General features: G+C 41.1%; 1 protein-coding gene across 3 annotated transcripts in view; it reads left to right on the forward strand.

The window, feature by feature from the left end:
• The first annotated feature begins 733 nt into the window (after positions 1 to 733).
• Positions 734 to 21218, forward strand: part of LOC139547536 (S-arrestin-like) — a 51385-nt gene continuing 30900 nt past the window's right edge. For 2 of the 3 annotated variants that reach the window (XM_071356414.1, XM_071356412.1), the window contains exons 1-2: positions 734 to 887; positions 2219 to 2375. In XM_071356414.1, the coding sequence (XP_071212515.1) occupies positions 844 to 887; positions 2219 to 2375 (201 nt within the window). In that variant the 5' untranslated portion in view covers positions 734 to 843. Of the gene's footprint in view, positions 888 to 2218; positions 2386 to 21218 lie in introns of those variants that run through there. The other variant, XM_071356413.1, reaches the window with a different exon arrangement.

Consider the following 21218-nt stretch of genomic DNA (forward strand, 5'->3'; position numbering starts at 1 on the left):
GGCCAGGGGTTGCCAGTTCGAATCCCGGTTATGACGGGAAGAATCTGGCGTGCAGTGAGTTGGCAACTGTAGGTTTCTAGATTCCATTGCCTGTCGTTGTGCCCTTGGCCGCAGCAGCAGCTCTCCAAAAAAAACTGCATGTGTGTCTTTAAGAGGGTTCGGGTTAAGAGCAGAAGTCAAGTTTCGGTTGAACCTTGTGTGGAATTGACCAATAAAGTAATCTTAAGTGTGACTCTGGGCGGAGGGGCCTGGCTGTCACGTGTATAAGGGCTGCTTCCCAAGGTAAAGTATTCACTTCAAGGAGAGTAATCAAATTTAAGGAAGATGTCTTAACTCTACAATGCATTGGTGAGTAAAGCGGGTGTACCGTAGCATCTGAGTGATGGGTGAATGTGTTTTAGTGAGATTGTGGAACAGGATTGGTGATTTCAAATTGTGATTTTGCTTGACCCCTTGATTCTTAAATGGTGCTACTTTGCAGGACTGATACCCTGACTACACGCGAGCGTTGCAAAATAAATTTAAATCTATATTATTCAATTATTGCACCCACACTGCTCGCCTGCACCAACGATCATCTTTTTTGCCAAGGGCAAAAATAGAAGTCAGTTCTATTTGTGATGCAGATCGCGCTGCAAGTCCTGCCTCTCCTATCTCCTCATTGGTTTATAGAAGCAGGTACCCACGTGCCATCTCCTCATTGGTTATACCCACGTGGGTGACGGAAAGACGAACTAGGTCAGTGGTGGTATTGCACCTAATTTATGAAAATGGCCAATCTCAATATAGTCAAGAGAAGAAAACACCTGGAAGGGGAGAGATGACTAGAAACGATTCGGTTTTATGTGTGGATTTATTGTCGGAGAAGAGGACCTTGTGCATTTCAGGTAAAATAACAACTCAATGTTTATATCCCAGGACAAATCAGCTAGCAACAGCAAGCAAGCTAAATAGGACAACTTGCTAGATAAATTGCTATAAATGTTTAACGCTTTTCGACCTGTTCCCAAATTAATATAATTGGTTCAGTTTGTATTGATATTTTAACCTGCGTGTCGTGATCGCGTTTCGTGTGGGGGCACAAAATACATTTATGCACAATTGCGCACGCGCGCAGCCATTTTGGGTTCCGTCAGACGCGCACACACGGGATCTTCGGGTTCAGGCGAGTGCCCCGTTTATTGTAGTCTGGCAAAGAAGCACGCAACAGGTGTTAAAGTTAGAATCAGATCATTATGAATGTAGATTCCTCCAGCTCCTGTACATGAAAATGTAATAGTTTCAACTTTGTCTTGACCGCTCGTGATAACGTTAGACATTTCACGCCTCATTAGCGAGCAAAGTAAACATTCAGAACGTTAGTTCAGATTGCATCCCGATACAAAATACATCAAGATACTGAGATATTCAAATATCTGAGTCTGATTTTCACACAGTTTGATATATATTCATAAGGCACTTTATACAGTTAGACTAGACTTGTGTGAGGATTATGACATGTTATAGCACAAAAAGGAGCGGAGCTCAACTTTCTACGTACCGTCTCTGCCCTAATCATAAATGAAAGGGAACTCAAATGATGGCGGCAACGGTGAACTTGACACAAGACCAATACCAGTTTATACCAGGAGAGGGCGTAAGAACAACGCATAATAGCCTTGAAAAGAGACATATAACATCTTGGAACGTACTCCCTTTAGAATATAACATTTTCTCACACATCTTACAAATACATGCAGGTGAAAACTGCCCCTGCTATATTCTCCCCTCCTTGAATTCGGCAAAATATCAGAACATATTCAAAAGAGTTTTAGTGCGACAGTTCATTTGTCCCTCAGAGGTTACACCTATATTGAAATCTACATTGCTCAACAATGTACTATGTCAAACCACAAGGCTGTTCCATAAGAATTCATGAGGGAAAGTGCTTATCATTGACCCTTCAGTGATTACATTAAATGTACCTCTTCAAATCTCATATTCAATTCATACTCAAGTCACTTAACCTTGACCTTTAGGACTCAGAATAAAGAAAACGATAATCTCTGTTCCTTAGGACCTGAATCAATGAGCAGTGCTAATGCTGAATAGAGAACTGGCTCATGTTCTATACTTATTTGTCTGCTCGTGCAAAAGCTTCTGATTGCTTGTAAATAAGCTTATTCACAGGTTTTAATGATATGCCCTGCTCTGGACCCAACAATGTTTGTCATGAAAGTGACAGGATTCCACTACATGTGAGGCTCTGGATTCAGTATTACCTGCCCTCGAGGACACCTACAGCACCCGATGTCACAGGAAGGCCAATAAGATCATCAAGGACAACAACCACCCAAGCCACTGCCTGTTCACCCCGCTACCGTCCAGAAGGCGAGGTCAGTACAGGTGCGTCAACAGCTTCTATCTCAAGGCCATTAGACTGTTAAACAGCCATCACTAACACAGAGAGGCTGCTGCCTACGTAGACTTGAAATCATTGGCCACTCTAACAAATAGATCACTAGTCACTTTAATAATGTTTACATATCTTAATCTTTCATCCCATATGTGTACAGTTGAAGTCGGAAGTTTACATGCACTTAGGTTGGAGTCATTAAAACTCGTTTTTCAACCACTTCACATTTTTTGTTTACAAACTATAGTTTTGGCAAGTCGGTAAGGACATCTACTGTGTGCATGACAAGTACATTTTCCAACAATTGTTTACAGATATATTATTTCACTTATTATTCACTATCACAATTCGTGGGTCAGAAGTTTACATACACTAAGTTGACTGTGCCTTTAAACAGCTTAGACAATTCCAGGAAATTGTCACAACTTTAGAAGCTTCTGATAGGCTAATTGACATTTGAGTAAATTGGAGGTGCACCTGTGGATGTATTTCAAGGCCTACCTTCAAACTCAGTGCCTCTTTGCTTGACATCATGGGAAAATAAAAATAAATCAGCCAAGACCTCAGAAATAATATTGTAGACCGCCACAAGTCTGGTTCATCCTTGGGAGCATTTTCCAAATGCCTGAATGGACCACGTTCAACTGTACAAACAATAGTACGCAAGTATAAACACCATGGGACCACACAGCCGTCATTACCGCTCAGGAAGGAGACGTGTTCTGTCTCCTAGAGATGAACGTACTTTGGTGCGAAAAGTGCAAATCAATCCCAGAATAACAGCAAAGGACCTTGTGAAGATGCTGGAGGAAACGGGTACAAAACTATCTCTGTCCACAGTAAAACAAATCCTATGTTGACAACCTGAAAAGCCGCTCAGCAAGGAAGAAGCCACTGCTCCAAAACCGCCATAAAAAGGCTTGACTACGGTTTGCAACTGCACATTGGGGGGGGGGGGATATGAAACAAAAATAGAACTGTTTGGCCATAATGACCATTGTTATGTTTTGAAGAAAAAGGGGGAGGCTTGCAAGCCAAAGAACACCATCCCAACTGTGAAGCACAGGGGTGGCAGCATCATGTTGTGGGGATGCTTTGCTGCAGGAGGGACTGGTGCACTTCACAAAATAGATGGCATCATGAGGCAGAAATTCTTTGCATATATTTTAGCAACATCTCAAGACATCAGTCAGGAAGTTAAAGCTTGGTCGCAAATGGGTCTTCCAAATGGATAAGTTGTGGAAAAATGGCTGTAAGACAACAAAGTCAAGGTATTGGAGTGGCCATCACAAAGCCCTGACCTCAATCCTGTAGAACATTTGTGGGCAGACATAAAATGTTTTCGATACCTACAAACCTGACTGGGACAAAATTCACCCAACTTATTCGGCTACCCGAAACATTTGACCCAAGTTAAACAATTTAAAGGAAATGCTACCAAATACTAATTGAGTGTATGTAAACTTCTGACCCTCTGGGAATGTGATGAAAGAAATAAAAGCTGAAATAAATAATTATCTTTTTATGACATTTCACATTCTTGAAATAGTGGTCCTATCCTAACTGACCTAAAACAGGGACTTTTTTCTAGGATTAAATGTCAGGAATTGTGAAACTGAGTTAAAATGTATTTGGCTAAGGTGTATTTAAACTTCTGACTTCAACTGTACATATTCTTATTCCATCCCTTTACTTAAATTTGGGTGTATTTGGTAGTTCTTGTGGAATTGTTAGATTCCTTGTTGATATTTCTGCATTGTCGGAACTAGAAGCACAAGCATTTCGCTACACTCACAAAAGCATCTGCTAACCATGTGTATGTGACCAATAAAATTTGATTTGATCTAGGCTGTGTGTGTTGCCCATACTATGTTCAGAATCCCTTCCACTATAAGCCACACTAGTGGACTTCTGTAGGACAAGCTGTGCCCTATTCAGGATTGTCATCCTCTTCAGTCACGCCACTTCAACCCTGTTCTTGGATCAGGATTTCTACCGTCGAACTGGGTGGGTGGGTTCCTGGCTGCTGACACGACTTCGCTCCGTAACTCAAACCTGAGAAACGCAATGCTGTGTTTGGGTGGTTCTGTTCACTACTCTCTGAGGTCTAGGCTGCTGACTGGAGACCATCTCCATCCAAACTGGCTGCACTGGAGTCTATCAAGGCACTCATCTTCACTTCCAGGCAAGACTAGATAGTTCACAAACAGCAGCAGGTTGTGATGGACTACTTTGGACTGGCCCGTGACAGGGTCGCTGATCTGTAAGGTGTGCGTATTGGGATTTCTTTCCACCACCGTGTAGATGAACATCCTCCCATCTGTCTACCAACTTCCTCCATCCTCTTGTTTGCTAGAATAACTCTTTCACCTGGCTTGATGAGTGCACCTTTTACTCTCTCCTATTGTAAATATTTGCTTGGCGCTTCTGCTCACCACTGGTGTGTTTATCAGCAAAGACCATTGCCTCCTGGAGATCTTTCTTTAGGCTCTTCACATACTTCAGGTATGAGACATCGCAATCTCCTCACACAGCGTACTTGAACAATACGTCAACAGGCAGACTGGGGACTCTACCAAACATCCGGTAGAACGGGGGGAAACCAGTGGTCTCATGGGCAGTGCTGTTATACAGTTCCCGTCTAAAGTTTGGACACCTATTCATTCCTGGGTTTTTGTTTATTTTTTACTCTATTCTACATTGTAGAATAATTGTGAAGACATCAACACTAATGAAATAACACAAACATGTAGTAACCAAAAAAGTGTTAAACAAACAAAGATTCTTCAAAGTAGCCACCATTTGCCTTGACAGCTTTGCACACTCTTGGCATTCTCTCAAACAGCTTCATGAGGTAGTCACCTGGAATGCATTTCAATTAACAGGTGTGCCTTGTTAATTTGTGAAAATTCTTTCCTTATTACATTTGAGCCAATCAGTTTTTTGTGACAAGGTAGGGATGGTATACAGAAGATAGCCCTATTTGGTAAAAGACCAAGTCCATATTATGGCAAGAACCGCTCAAATAAGGAAAGACAAACGACAGTCCATTACTTTAAGACATGGTCAGTCAATCTGGAAAATATCAAGAACTTTAAAAATTTCTTCAATCACTCAAATGTATTTGAAGCCCATTTTACATTAGCCGATATTTACAAAGTGCTAAACGGAAATCCAGCCTAAAACCCCAAAAAGTAAGCGACGTAGAAGCACGTTGGCTAGGAAAAACTCCCTAGGAAGAAACCTAGAGAAGAACCAAGCTCAGAGGTGGCCAGTCCTCTTCTGGCTGTGCTGGGTGGAGATTATAATATAGATGGCCAAGATGTTCAAACGTTCATAGAAGACCAGCAGGGTCAAATAATAATAATCAGTGGTTGTAGAGGGTGCAACAGGTCAGCACCTCAGGAGTAAATGTCAGTTGGCTTTTCATAGCCGAGCATTCAGAGTTGGAGAGAGTAGAAAACAGCAGGTCTGGGACAAGGTAGCACGTCCGGTTAAAGTTTCTTCAAGTGCAGTCGCAAAAACCATCAAGCGCTATGATGGAACTGGTTCTCATGAGGACCGCCACAGGAAAGGAATTAGTTACCAGCCTCAGAAATTGCCACCCCTAATAAATGCTTCAGAGTTCAAGTAACGGACACATCAACTGTTCAGAGGAGACAGGCCTTCATGGTCGAATTGCTGCCAAGAAACCACTACTAACGGCCACCAATAAGAACTTGCTTGGGCCATGAAACACAAGCAATGGACATTATGTCGGACTGATGAGTCTAAATTTGAGATTTGTGAGACGCAGTGGAGGTGAACGCTTGTGTAGTTCCCACCGTGAAGCATGGAGGTGGGGGTGCTTTGCTTGTGACACTGTCTGATTTATTTAGAATTCAAGGCATACTTAACCAGCATGGCTACCACAACAGTCTGCAGCCATACAGCATCCCATCTGTTTTGTGCTTAGTCCCACTATCTTTTGTTTTTCAACAGGACATTGGCACAACACACCTCCAGCCTGTGTAAGGGCTATTTGATCAAGATGGAGAGTGATGGAGTGCTGCATCAGATCTGGCCTTCACAATCACCTGACCTCAACCCAATTGAGATGGTTTGGGATGAGTTGGACCGCAGAGTGAAGGAAAAGCAGTGCTCAGCATATGTGGGAACTCATTCAAGACTTTTGGAAAGCGTTCTAGGTGAAGCTGGTTCAGAGAATGCCAAGAGTGTGCAAAGCAGTCAAGGCAAAGTGTGGTTACTTTGAAGAAACTAGAATCTAAAATATATTTAGCTTTGTTTAACTCTTTTTTTGGTTACTACATGATACCATATGTTATTTCATAGTTTTATGTCTACTATTATTTTACAATGTAGAAAATAGTAAAAATAAAAACCCTTGAATGATTAGGTGTCCAAACCTATGACTGGTACTGTACCAGAATGTCAAGGTGTGCAGAATCTGAGGCCATGCCTGCTTCGCTCCCTTCATACTCCCTTCATAGAACAGCGCAAATTGTCTCTAACCCCTCCCACTCCTCTTTCTATTCTGGTTAGAGACAGTTTGCACTGTTCTGTGAAGGGAGTAGTACACAGCGTTGTACGAGATCTTCAGTTTCTTGGCAATTTCTCGCATGGAATAGCCTTCCTTTCTCAGAACAAGAATAGACTGACGAGTTTCAGAAGAAAGTCTGTTTCTGGCCATTTGAGGCTGTAATCAAACCCACAAATGCTGATGCTCCAGATACTCAACTAGTCTAGAAGGCCAGTTTTATTGCTTCTTTAATCAGAACAACAGTTTGCAGCTGTGCTAACATAATTGCAAAAGGTTTTCAAATGCTCAATTAGCCTTTTAAAATGATAAACTTGGATTAGCTAACACAACGTGCCATTGGAACACAGGAGTGATGGTTGCTGATAATGAGCCTCTGTATGCCTACGTAGATATTCCATTAAAAATCAGCCGTTTCCAGCTACAATAGTCATTTAGTCCCATGTGTAACTCCGTTGTTTTTGTCGCACTGCTTTGCTTTACCTTGGCCAGGTTGCAGTTGTAAATGAGAACTTGTTCTCAACTGGCCTACTTGTGGATAAATAAAGATGAAAATATATATTTATTTTTACAACATTAACAATGTCTACACTATTTCTGATCAATTTGATGTCATTTTAATAGCCAAAACATTTGCTTTTCTTTAAAAAACAAGGACATTTCTAAGTGACCCTAATCTTTTGAACGGGAGTGTGTATATTTACCCCAAAAATATAAAGAGGATTGGAAATGATGCAGACAATTACATTAATAGAAGCAACAATCTATCTGCAATATTAAAGCTGATCCACCCCCTAAAAACAAATAAATAAAATATATTTAAATTAAGCACACAACATAGTTATACTGAATGAAAAAATATTATCTTAACATGCAACAATTTCAAAGATTTTGCTGAGTTAAAGTTCCTATAAGGAAATTTGTCAAATAAATTCATTAGGATTGCACGACTGGGCAGTGGCACAGCCAATCAGTATGAGGTTTTCCCCACAAAAGGGCTTTATTACAGACAGAAATACTCCTCAGCCCCCTACCCTCAGACAATCCCGCAGGTGAAGAAGCCAGATGTGGATGTCCTGGGCTGGCGTGGTTACACGTGGTCTGCAGTTGAGGCCGGTTGGACGTACGGCCAAATTCTCTAAAACAACATTGTAGAGAAATTAACACTGAATTCTCTGGCAACAGCTCTGGTGGACATTCCTGCAGTCATCATGACAATTGCATGCTCCCTCAACTTGAGACATCTGTGGTGTGTGACACAACTGCATCTTTTTCTCCCCAGCACAAGGTGCACTTGTGTAATGATCATGCTGTTTAATCAGCTTCTTGATATGTCACACCTTGAGAAAGGTTAAAATGCTCACTAACAGGGATGTGAACAAATTTGTGCACAACATTTTAGAGAAATTACACAATATTCTGGAATATTTTATTTCAGCTCATGAAACCAACACTTTCCATGTTTTAAAGAAAATATTTTTGGGGTCTAGCCAGGGCTGTGATGGTGTGATGACCTAATGATTATAATTTTGGAGATCATTTCAGCCTAAATTACATTTTCTTCATCACTATGCAAACAAGGCTGATTTCTGTGACAATTTCACTGTTAAAATAAGTTTTGTTTCGCTAATAAAATGATAACATTAATTTGAACTACTTTTGGGTACCTTGTTATCATTACAACATGAAATCCATGTCTTAAACATTGCTACGTTTCAGAAAATGGCCAAGAAAACGTTATCTGCTTGACATATTAAAGTTACTTACCTTACAGATCAGGAAGTTAGCTAATTTTCACTCCATTCATATGCAAATCCGTTCTGATTCATACACTCATGTTTTTATTTTAACCTGCCCTTCCCTTATCGACACTGAACAAATATCATTTCAGTAGTCCTCTATTATGATTTTAGTACACCCTTGTGGTTGAATATATATGTATCTATTGTAGGTCCCAGGATACAACAATGAATAATGTGGAACAAATAAATACCATCAAAGGATACTTTACAACTTACAATAATGAACACATTGTGAAACAGTCGTGAAAACCAACCTGGCAATATTTAAGATTTTACATCAAATTTGATCGTTTTTGGTACAGTGTCATTAATTTATTCACAGATTGTGTGCACTCACATGGCAATCATAGACAGTTGATGGTCCTAAGCCATTTGGAGAGGTAAATTGAAGAGGTACATTTTTATAAGCTTAGCATAACTACCATTTCTTGCTTTCTCAAATGTCAACCAAAGCTTAACATACTTTGTCTGTTGGGCTTCACTGAAGTGTAGGGTATTAGTGCTTCCAGTGGTCGACCGTCCAACTGTAGAAGATTGTTGGCTCCCACCGAGGTAACCCTAGGAAGACAGAGAAAAATAACAGTGTTAGGGAAACTAAACTAGCTTCAGGTTATTTTGTGTGCAAATGCAAATAGTTATTATCTGAGATTGTTTTATATTCACTTTAACAGATGGGGACTCCAGCTAGGAGCAAAAGAGCAGTGAGGTTTCCCAGGTCTCGCCTTCCTTTCGTCCTTCTTCTAAACCAAGTAATTCGCCCGGATGTCGTAGCACTTGGTCCCCTGATGGCAGCTCAGGGTTTTCGGTGGCATGTTAAAGCAGCTGCCTTAATGCCCTGCCCGTTTTCAACAGCATTCAGGGCACAACAAAGCGCATCTTCGCCATAGCCACCACGATCATATATTTTCTTGTAAACTCTGATCTGGAAAAAAAAAGAAAGTATCTTAAGAATGGTGGAGAAAGCCTCCTGAGTGGTACAAGGCACTGCAGCGCTTGAGGTGTCACTACAGCCCCGGGTTCAATCCCAGGCTGTTTCACAGCCGGACGTGACCGGGAGACCCATGAGGCGACGCACAATTGGCCCAGCGCCGTCCGAGTTAGGGAAGGGTTTGGCCAGGGGGTCTTTACTTGGCTCATCGCGCTCTAGCGACTCCTTGTGGCGGGCCGGGCGCCCGCAGGCTGACTTCGGTGGTCAGTTGGAAGGTGTTTCCTCAGACACATTGGTGCAGCTGCTTCCGGGTTAAGCGGGCATGTGTTAAAAAGCGCTGGTCATGTTTCGGAGGACACGTGACTTGACCTTTGCCTCTCCCAAACCTGTTGGGGAGTTGCAGTGATGAGACAAGATCGCAATTGGATATCACGAAATTGTGGAGGAAAAGGGGGTAAAATACAACAAAAAATTATATTGCGCCTATTTAATGCAACCCTTGCTGTTAATAGATCGCAAAGCAGCATACAACAGAGCTAAACGTTTGGAACAAGTTCACTTTCTCATCCATAGCCTAAAAACGCATATCATGCGCAAGTTAGCGGTTTAGCTCACATCTGAAGGCTGGGGGCATTTAGGACGTCTTCTACTGCGGATCTCTAAAATATCCTAATGATTATGATCACACCTCAATTCAAATATTATGGCGTCACTATACCAAAGATAGTTTAGAAACTTGGGAAGGAAGCTCTAGTTGGGCCCATCAGTGTAGCCTGTTATCGCCTGAACTTGATGAAATATCTTCACGCCTAGATAAAAAACCTCCAGGCTTCTGTCATAACTGTCAAATTATAGAAAAAAAGATAAACAATGTTCTCTAGTAATACTAGTCCCGTGTGAATAGGGCTATAGCCTTAACTCCTGCAGATTTAAGCATTTCTTGCAGTAAAATTATACACCAAATGTTGGCAGAATTTGGACTTGGGAACAGGAGTGAGGAAATGTGATTTATTTCTTGCTGTGTCTTGAGAGAATGCAATGCTCAGTTAGATGCCATCTGTAGAGGTGCTGTCTTTATCATTAAAGCTGATAGTATTTCAACCACATAAAATATGCATCGAAGCCGAACTGTTTTCCGTACAACCGGTGGAAGCAAGGGTTTATTTAGTCTTTTAGGGCAGCCTAGAATGACAAAAGAGAAGCTACATATCTCTAATTAGAGACAAATTCACTAACAAATAGCCTACCAAAATGTTGAAATTATAAGTAGAAATATCTAAAGCAGGTGGAAGGGAAAAAAAGTCCTGCACCCCCTGTCAAAAAAAATAATTCTGCAGTCGGGCTGTAGCCTATATAGCAAATGTTCTATATCTGCGGGCAGGGTTGCACATTTTGGGGAATATTCAGAGGTGGAAACTTTCTGTGGGAATTAATGGGAAAATATGGGAATTAACTGAAATATATGCAAATTAATACAATTTAAATGTAGATGTTTTTGCATTGGATACATTTACCATATCATATGGAGACAGAAACATATCATATGGAGACAGAAACATAAACCTTTTACCTCATAAGTAGACATAATTGCAAATGATTAAATCCTTCCAATAGAAAAAAAAATAACATTGTTACGAATTGAGCTTTAATTAAATGAGTTGACTCTTCACATGGGAGGATTTCACTGAACAACAAAAGAAAGGGAATATTGAATGATCCCCAATGATCCATCGCATCTCCCAAAAACATTTTCAACATGCATCTGTAAAACTATAGTCTAGAAACTAAAGCTTTGGTTGTCTTCCTCTCAGGCTTCCATGTCTTCTCCCTGGACTTCTTCAATGTCCACCTCTTGAACACCAGACTCTGAGGCCTCATCTTCACTGTCACCTTCCAACCTAGTTGAGGATGGCTCGTTGTCAGGCTCAGAAACCCTTAAATTTGCCTGGATGGCCTCCAATTTTTCAACCCTTGTATTGGTCAGCCTGTTGCATGCTTTGGTGTGTGTGTGTGTTCCCAAACAAGGACCAGTTGTGCTCTGAGGCGGTTGATGTTGGTGGGATTTGGAGGATGATTGAGGTAACAGGGAAAAGAGCCTAAGATCCACAAAGTCCCTTCCACCAGGTGGCTGATGAGATATGTTGGCACGATTGCCATATTGCATCTCCATCCCAAAGCCCTTACTTGGAAGTGTACTTCGCCAGACTGCCAAGAACTTTGCCCACATCCAGGCCAAGTTGGCGAGATTTGATTTGATTTGGATCTCTTTCAGTCCCCATTTGGACTAATCTTCCAAGAGTCCTTAAACATTAAAATACAATTTATAATACGAACACATTTCCACATATAACACACTATTACAAACATGCATAATATACTAACATAATGACAAAAAATATATATTGATTCTTCATCTACTATAGTCCCACAACATTTCTATGTATTATATTTAAAATGTTTAAATTTAAATATTGAAAGGTTTCTGGTTTGCTCAGTTAATTTATTCCATTTCTTTATTGCTCTAAATCGAAATGTTATTTTGCCTATTTCTCTTTTCTGTCTGGACAACGCATAGATGGTGGACAATCTATTCCCTAGTATTTACGGAATGTCTGTCTCTTACCAACTGAATACCGTTGTGAATAGAACTTGGCCGTTTTAAATGATGTATATTATGAAATAAAATAAGCATGTTCCTTTTAATTATCTTGTCGATTGATGACCAACCAAGAATATTGCGCATGACTGCAACAGAAGAACCATATCTCCACCTTAAAACAATCCTTGCTGCTTTGTTCTGTGCATTCTGCAGCCTCCTAACTTCACTTGATGATGCATTTCCCCAGACCACAGAACAGTAGTTCACCTGACTCTCAATTAATGCTTGTGTTATTTGCTGAAGAATTTTTCCTGGTAAATATTTAGCTATCCTTCTGATTATGCATGCTGTTAATTATTATTTTTTTTTTTACATAGATTAGTTATTTGAGACGACCATGATAAGCAGTTGTCTAGCTGCACTCTCAATAGTTTGGTTTCTGCCACTTCTTCAATTTGTACTCCTTCCATACTTAATTGTATCCCATGCTGGTTTGGCCTTTTCCTAGTGGAACAGACCAACATAACTTTGGTTTTCTTGGTGTTTAGAACAAGTTTGTTTTGGCAAACCCACTCCCTAATATTCTCAATCTCCTTGTAAAGCTTGCTGTACCTGTTGAACCGATTGCCTTGCTGCATAAATTGTAGTATCATCTGCAAATATAGTAGCTTGAGTTTCAGCTAAGGCATAGGGAAGGTCATTGGTATATACACTGCTCAAAAAAATAAAGGGAACACTTAAACAACACAATGTAACTCCAAGTCAATCACACTTCTGTGAAATCAAACTGTCCACTTAGGAAGCAACACTGATTGACAATAAATTTCACATGCTGTTGTGCAAATGGAATAGACAAAAGGTGGAAATTATAGGCAATTAGCAAGACACCCCCAATAAAGGAGTGATTCTGCAGGTGGTGACCACAGACCACTTCTCAGTTCCTATGCTGCCTAGCTGATGTTTTGGTCACTTTTGAATGCTGGCGGTGCTTTCACTCTAGTGGTAGCATGAGACTGAGTCTACAACCCACACAAGTGGCTCAGGTAGTGCAGCTCATCCAGGATGGCACATCAATGCGAGCTGTGGCAAGAAGGTTTGCTGTGTCTGTCAGCGTAGTGTCCAGAGCATGGAGGCGCTACCAGGAGACAGGCCAGTACATCAGGAGACGTGGAGGAGGCCGTAGGAGGGCAACAACCCAGCAGCAGGACCGCTACCTCCGCCTTTGTGCAAGGAGGAACACTGCCAGAGCCCTGCAAAATGACCTCCAGCAGGCCACTGGTGTGCTCTTGTAGAATACTGGTTGAGGGGTGATGTAGTTAATTATTCATTGCCCACAAACATTCGACCACCCATCAGAGATGATTGCAATACAGTCGGCTTTCTCTATGATTTGCTTGACCTTCACTTGAACTCTGTATACTAGCAAATGAGTAGATAAAGCATGTCTGGTTGGAGGGGTGTATGTTGGGCGAAGAACATTCAGAAATCTCTTCCAATAGACATTGCCTGTGAGCATCTGAGGTGAACCAGTTGCATACACAGCTCGAGCAAGACATTCATCAGCATTTCTTTGACTACGTTCCTCAAAAAAACTTCTGGAAAACTTCAGATTCCCGGAGGACCATGAGCGGTTGCTATCGATAAGGTGTCTGATTCATAATTTTCACCTCGAATAGAAGTAGAGGGACTTTTGTCAGAGGTTGCTTGTTGTGAGCGTTGAGGGATCTTTATGCACTTGGCCAGATGATTCTGCATCTTTGTTGCATTCTTCACATATGATTTGGCACAGTATTTGCAAATGTACACAGCTTTTCCTTCTACATTAGCTGCAGTGAAACGTCTCCACACATCAGATAGTGCCCGTGGCATTTTTCTGTAAAGATTAGAGGAAAAAAGAGGGAAAGAACCCAAATACAATTCCATGTACAGATAAATAGTTAAGCAGTTAGATTAAACAACTCCTTTGTAAGATAAATGTTTTAAAATGAAACATGTATGGAAACCGGTGAATTAACACTCCTCAGTTAGCAGGCTCAAGCAAGCTAAAATCCACATGGTAGCAAAAACTAGCTAGCAGAAATTGTTAACAAGTTAGAAATTATTTAAACACACTTTGCTGTAGGCTAATATTTACTAGTTAACAACAAATAATGTATGTCATAAAGTATATTGCCCCCACCCAGTATTGTAATCAAAACTTGCCAGAAACCATGTAGTCCTTGGCTCAGACAGTGTAGTAGTGTGGGCTCAATAGCATATCATTAGTGTGCAAGATCTTGAGAATCAGCTGTACATATGATGGAAGAATGCACTGTGCATGCAGAGGGTTGCAATTCCATTGAATTGGGGATAGTTTAACCAAAATATGCTACACATCCTAGAATTGCCTTATGTGTATCCTACAAAATAGGTTCACTGTTATAAGAACTTTTTTTTTCATGGATTTAAGCAAAATTCCCCAAATTCCAGGGCTTAACTTCCCATGGAAAAACTTCGGAAATTTCTCGACCCTTTGCAACCCTATTTGCGGGTTAGAGTTAGGTGCAGGCCTCAGAATTTCACTTTAACATACAGTGGCGGTTGCGGATGGGTTATTAGCAATTGTGCGGGTGAACAAACTGCTGACCCGCTTACCACTACTTGAGAACCAGCTTCCTAACTAATCAGTGACCTTCATTCATCGATCAAGTACAAGAGATGAGTGAAAACCCACAGATACTCGGCCCTCAATGGAATGAGTTTGACACTTGTCATAAATGAAATAGAACTCAAATATTGCGGCACTGGTGAACTTGACACCAGACCAATACCAGTTTATATCAGGAGAGGGAGTAAGAACAATGCATAAGAGCCTTCAATAGAGACAACATCTTGACTTGTAATTTACTCCCTTAAGAATGAGAATATAATATTTTGACGAACTTCATACAAATACAGTGCATTCGGAACCTATTCTGATCCCTGGACTACTTCCACATTTTGGTAGGTTACAGCCTTATTCAAACATTTCTTTAAATTGTTTTCCCCCCTCATCAATCTACACACAATACCCCATGCTGACAAAACAAAAACAGGATTTTAGAAATGTTGGCTAATTTAAATATATTTTTTAAACTATCACATTTAAATAAGTATTCAGACACTACGCAGTACTTTGTTGAAGCACCTTTGCCAGCCATTACAGCCTCAAGTCTGCTTGGGTATGACGCTACAAGCTTGGCACGCCTGTATTTGGGGAGATTCTCCCATTCTTCTCTGCAGATCCTCTCAAGCTCTGTCAGGTTGGATCGCTACATTGCATTGCTACAGTACACAGCTATTTTTAGGTCTCTCCAGAGATGTTCGATCAGGTTCAAGTCCAGGCTCTGGCTGGGCCACTCAAGGACATTCAGAGACATGCCCAAAGCCACTCCTGCGTTGTCTTAGCTGTGTGCTTAGAGTTGTTGTCCCATTGGGACATGAACCTTCACTCCAGTCTGAAGTCCTGAGTGCTCTGGAGTAGGTTTTCATCAAGGATCTCTCTGTACTTTGCTCCATTCATCTTTCTCTCGATCCTGACCAGTCTCCTAGTCTCTGCCTCTGAAAAACATCCCCACAGCATGATGCTGCCACCACCATGCTTCGCTGAAGGGATGGTGCCAGATTTCCTCCAGACGTGACGCTTGGCTTTCAGCCAACGAGTTCAATCTTGGTTTCATCAGACCATAGAATCTTGTTTCTCATGGTATGAGAGTCTTTAGATGCCTTTTGGCGAACTCCAAGCGTGCTGTCGTGCCTTTTACTGAGGAGTGGCTTCCGTCTGGCCGCTCTACCATAAAGGCCTGATTGGTGGAGTTCTGCAGAGATGGTTGTCTTTCTGCAAGGTTCTCCCATCTCCACAGAGGCACTCTGGAGCTCTGTCAGAGTGACCATCTGGTTCTTGGTCACCTCCCTGACCAAGGCCCTTCTCACCCCAATTGCTCAGTTTGGCCGTGCAGCTAGCTCGAGGAAGAGTCTGGGTGGTTCTAAACTTCCATATAAGAATGATGGTGGCCACTGTGTTCTTGGGGACCTTCAATGCTGCAGAAATTGTTTGGTACCCTTCCCCAGTTCTTGCCTCGACACAATCCTGTCTCAGCTCTACGGACAATTCCTTCGACCTTATGGCTTGGTTTTTGCTCTGACATGCACTGTCAACTGTGGGACCTTTATATAGACAGGTGTGTGCCTTTCCAAATCATGTCCAATCAATTGAATTTACAACCGTTGGACTCCAATCCTGTTGTAGAAACATCTCAAGGATGATCAATAGAAACAGGATGCACCTGAGCTCAATTTCGAGACTCATAGCAATAGGTCTGAATACTTATGTAAATAATGTATGTACAGTTGTCGGAAGTTTACATACACCTTAGCCAAATACATTTAAACTCCGTTTTTCACATTTCCTGACATTTAATCCTAGTATTAGTAAATTCCCTGTCTTAGGTCCGTTAGGATCACCAGAATAATAGTAGTGATTTATTTCAGCATTTGTTTCTTTCATCACATTCCCAGTGGGTCAGAAGTTTACATACACTCAATTAGTATTTGGTAGCATTGCCTTTAACTTGTTTAACTTGGGTCAAATGTTTCGGCTAGCCTTACACGACCTTCCCACAATAAGTTGGGTGAATTTTGGTCCATTCCTCCTGACAGAGCTGCTGTAACTGAGTCAGGTTTGTAGGCCTGCTTGCTCGCACACGCTTTTTCAGTTCTGCCCACAAATTTTCTATGGGATTGAGGTCAGAGCTTTGTGATGGCCACTCCAATACCTTGACTTTGTTGTCCTTAAGCCATTTTGCCACAACTTTGGAAGTATGCTTGGTGTCATTGTCCATTTGGAAGACCCATTTGCGACCAAGCTTTAACTTCCTGACTAATGTCTTGAGATGTTGCTGTATCCACATAGTTTTCCTCCCTCATGTTGCCATCTATTTTGTGAAGTGCACCAGTCCCTCCTGCAGCAAAGCACCCCCACAACATGATGCTGCCACCCCCGTGCTTCACGGTTGGGATGGTGTTTTTCTCCCCCTTTTTCCTCCAAACATAACGATGGTCATTATGGCCAAACAGTGATATTTTTGTTTCATCAGACCAGAGGACATTTCTCCAAAAAGTACAATCTTTGTCCCCATGTGCAGTTGCAAACCGTAGTCTGGCTTTTTTATGGCGGTTTTGGAGCAGTGGCTTCTTCCTTGCTGAGCGGCCTTTCAGGTTATGTCGATATAGGACTCGTTTTACTGTGGATATAGATACTTTTGTACCCGTTTCCTCCAGCATCTTCACAAGGTCCTTTGCTGTTGTTCTGGGATTGATTTGCACTTTTCGCACCAAACTACGTACATCTCTAGGAGAGAGAACGTAGTGGTATGAGTGGTATGACGGCTGCGTGGTCCCATGGTGTTTATACTTGCGTACTATTGTTTGTACACATGAACGTGGTACCTTCAGGCGTTTGGAAATTGCTCCCAAGGATGAACCAGACTTGTGAACGTCTACAATTTTTTTTCCTGAGGTCTTGGCTGATTTATTTTTATTTTCCCACGATGTCAAGCAAAGGCACTGAGTTTGAAGGTAGGCCTTGAAATACATCCACATTTACACCTCCAATTGACTCAAATGATGTCAATTAGCCTATCAGAAGCTTCTAAAGCCATGACATAATCTTTAGGAATTTTCCAAGCTGTTTAAAGGCACAGTCAACTTAGTGTATGTAAACTTCTGACCCACTGAAATTGTGATACAGTGAAATAATCTGCAAACAATTGTTGTGAAAATTACTTGTGTCATGCACAAAGTAGATGTCCTAAACAACTTGCCAAAACTATAGTTTGTTGACAAGAAATTTGTGGAGTTGTTGAAACACGAGTTTTAATGACTCCAACATAAGTGTTTTAAACTTCCGACTTCAACTGAATCAACTTCAGGAGAAGGTCCTGGCGCTTGCTGGACTTTCTTGGCCGCCCTGAAGCCTTCTTCACAACAATTGAACCGCTCTCCTTGAAGTTCTTGATGATCTGATAAATGGTTGATTTAGGTGCAATCCTACTGGCAGCAATATCCTTGCCTGTGAAGCCCTTTTTGTGCGAAGCAATGATGACGACACGTGTTTCCTTCCAGGTAACCATGGTTGACAGAGGAAGAACAATGATTCCAAGCACTACCCTCCTTTTGAAGCTTCCAGTCTGTTATTCGAACTCAATCAGCATGACAGAGTGATCTCCAGCCTTGTCCTCGTCAACACTCACACCTTTGTTAGCCTCTCTGGGATTTGTGGGACGGTAGCGTCCCACCTCTTCAACAGCCAGTGAAACTGCAGGGCGCCAAATTCAAAACAACAGAAATCCCATAATTAAAATTCCTCAAACGTACATGTATTTTACAACATTTTAAAGATACACTTGTTGTAAATTCAGCCACAGTGTCCGATTTAAAAAAGGCTTTACGACGAAAGCAAACCAAACGATTATGTTAAGTCAGAGCCTATTCACAGAAAAACAGCAATTTTTCCAGCCAAAGAGAGGAGTCACAAAAAGCAGAAATATAGATAACATTAATCACTAACCTTTGCTGATCTTCATCAGATGACACTCATAGGACTTCATGTTACACAATACATGTATGTTTTGTTCGGTAAAGTTCATATTTATATCCAAAAATCTGAGTTTACATTAGCGCGTTATGTTCAGTAGTTCCAAAACATCCGGTGATTTTTGCAGATAGTCACATCAATTTACAGAAATAGTCATCATAAATGTTAATGAAAATACAAGTGTTATACATGGAATTTTAGATCCACTTCTTAATGCAACCGCTGTGTCAGATTTCAAAACTTTACGGAAAAAGCAAACCATGCAATAATCTGAGTACGGCTCTCAGACCAACACAACCCAAGAAGATATCCGCCATGTTGGAGTCAACATAAGTCAGAAATAGCATTATAAATATTCACTTACCTTTTGATCTTCATCAGAATGCACTCCCAGGAATCCCAGTTCCACAATAAATGTTTATTCGATAATGTCCATTTATGTCCAAATTCCTCCTTGTTCGCGCGTTCAGTACACAATCTAAACTCAAGACGCGCGGAAAGTCCAAAAAGTTATATTACAGTCCGTAGAAACATGTCAAACGAAGTATAGAATCAATCTTTAGGATGTTTTTAACATAAATCTTCAATAATGTTCCAACCGGAGAATTCCTTTGTCTTCAGAAATGCAATGGAACTCAAGCTAACTCTCACATGAACGCGCATGGTCAGCTCGTGGCACTCTGGGAGAGACCTTACTCAATCCCCTCTCATTCCCCCCTCCTTTATAGTAGAAGCATCAAACAAGGTTCTAAAGACTGTTGACATCTAGTGGAAGCCTTAGGAAGTGCAAAATTACCAATATCCCACTATCCACTTCCTGGTTGGATTTTTTCTCAGGTTTTTGCCTGCCATATGAGTTCTGTTATACTCACAGACATCATTCAAACAGTTTTAGAAACTTCAGAGTGTTTTCTATCCAAATATACTAATACTATGCATATATTAGCAACTGGGACTGAGTAGCATGCCGTTTACTCTGGGCACCTTATTCATCCAAGTTACTCAATACTGCCCCCAGCCATAAGAAGTTAAACAAATGTGGATTCTACTGACAATTGAGATCAGTGGCGATTTTAGCATGGATATCTTGGTGGGGCAAAAAAAAAGTGGCATGCATGCCAGCAAAGCCACTACACAACCAACACTAAACAATATATGAATTGCACTATAACGGTGACAAATGGTACCCACAAACTGTTAGGGCCTCCATAAAGCTGTCCCAACAGCAGTTCCAACATCTTACCACTGCTACAGCTGGCTATCAGCGGAGCCTTGTCTGGCAGAGAAACAGTTAATTCAACCTCATTTACTGCCTTTAAAAAGAACAAAGCTGATATATGGCTGACTTGCTTAAACAAATGACTGACTATTTTGACTATTGACAAACTATGACATAAGGGGATGACAAGCTGATAAGAGGCAATCTGTAATTTTGATTAAGACAATGAGCCAGCTAATGTAGGACGGACGTAGTCAATATAACTATTTGTTTAGGACTTTTGAAATGTACAGCGACAGAATTCAGAACATGGGCCGATCTTACAGTGTACACCAAGTCAGAACTATAGGAGAAATAAAGGGGGCATATAAGCAGACAATGAAAGCTCTTACAATATTTGATGATTACATTTCTCTAGAACAGGTTATAGGCTACATGTGCACCACCAAGTCAGAACAGTAGGCAAAATTAAGAGGGGTAAATAGACCAAATTATTAGGGTGAGGCACATGGGCTACTAACATCTTACTACACAATATACACTTAGTATAACTTTCTTAGCTACAGTATACATATCTCCCTGGCATATTACATCATTTATGCAGCAGCATACAATACTTCTTTTGACTCACCTTGTTGTGCTATGCTCAATTGAACAGGAAGTTGGCGCAGCGGTCCTTCGTGGGCAAATGTTGTCCTCAAAGTCTGGCATTCTCTGGATTTATGGTGCTTTCAAAACAACTGGGAACTCTGGAAGAAAAAAAACAAGGTAGGATCATGATAACGTCATTGATCTTCAGGTCATAACTCTAGAAAGACGACAGATTTACAATTCAGAGTTGGATGACCGTTCAAAACTTATTTTCCCAGTCGCAGCTCGTTTATTCCCGACTTCCCAGTTGTCTTGAACTCACTGAATTCAAGTTTTCGCAGTTCCGAGTTAACAGTTGTTTTGAGCGCGGCACGTGGCACAAATCCTGCTTCATTGACAGCATGGCCAATGTTGAATGTTTATCAATTTAAACTTGGAAAAGTTGATTCATGATGACTGCTAGCTAAGATTTTGAAAGTCTGATGTTGACATGATCAGTCCAATCAAAGTTACTGTACATATAACGTTATTTGA

Source organism: Salvelinus alpinus, chromosome 21 (assembly GCF_045679555.1).
Source record: "Salvelinus alpinus chromosome 21, SLU_Salpinus.1, whole genome shotgun sequence".
In the NCBI taxonomy this organism is placed as follows: domain Eukaryota; kingdom Metazoa; phylum Chordata; class Actinopteri; order Salmoniformes; family Salmonidae; genus Salvelinus; species Salvelinus alpinus.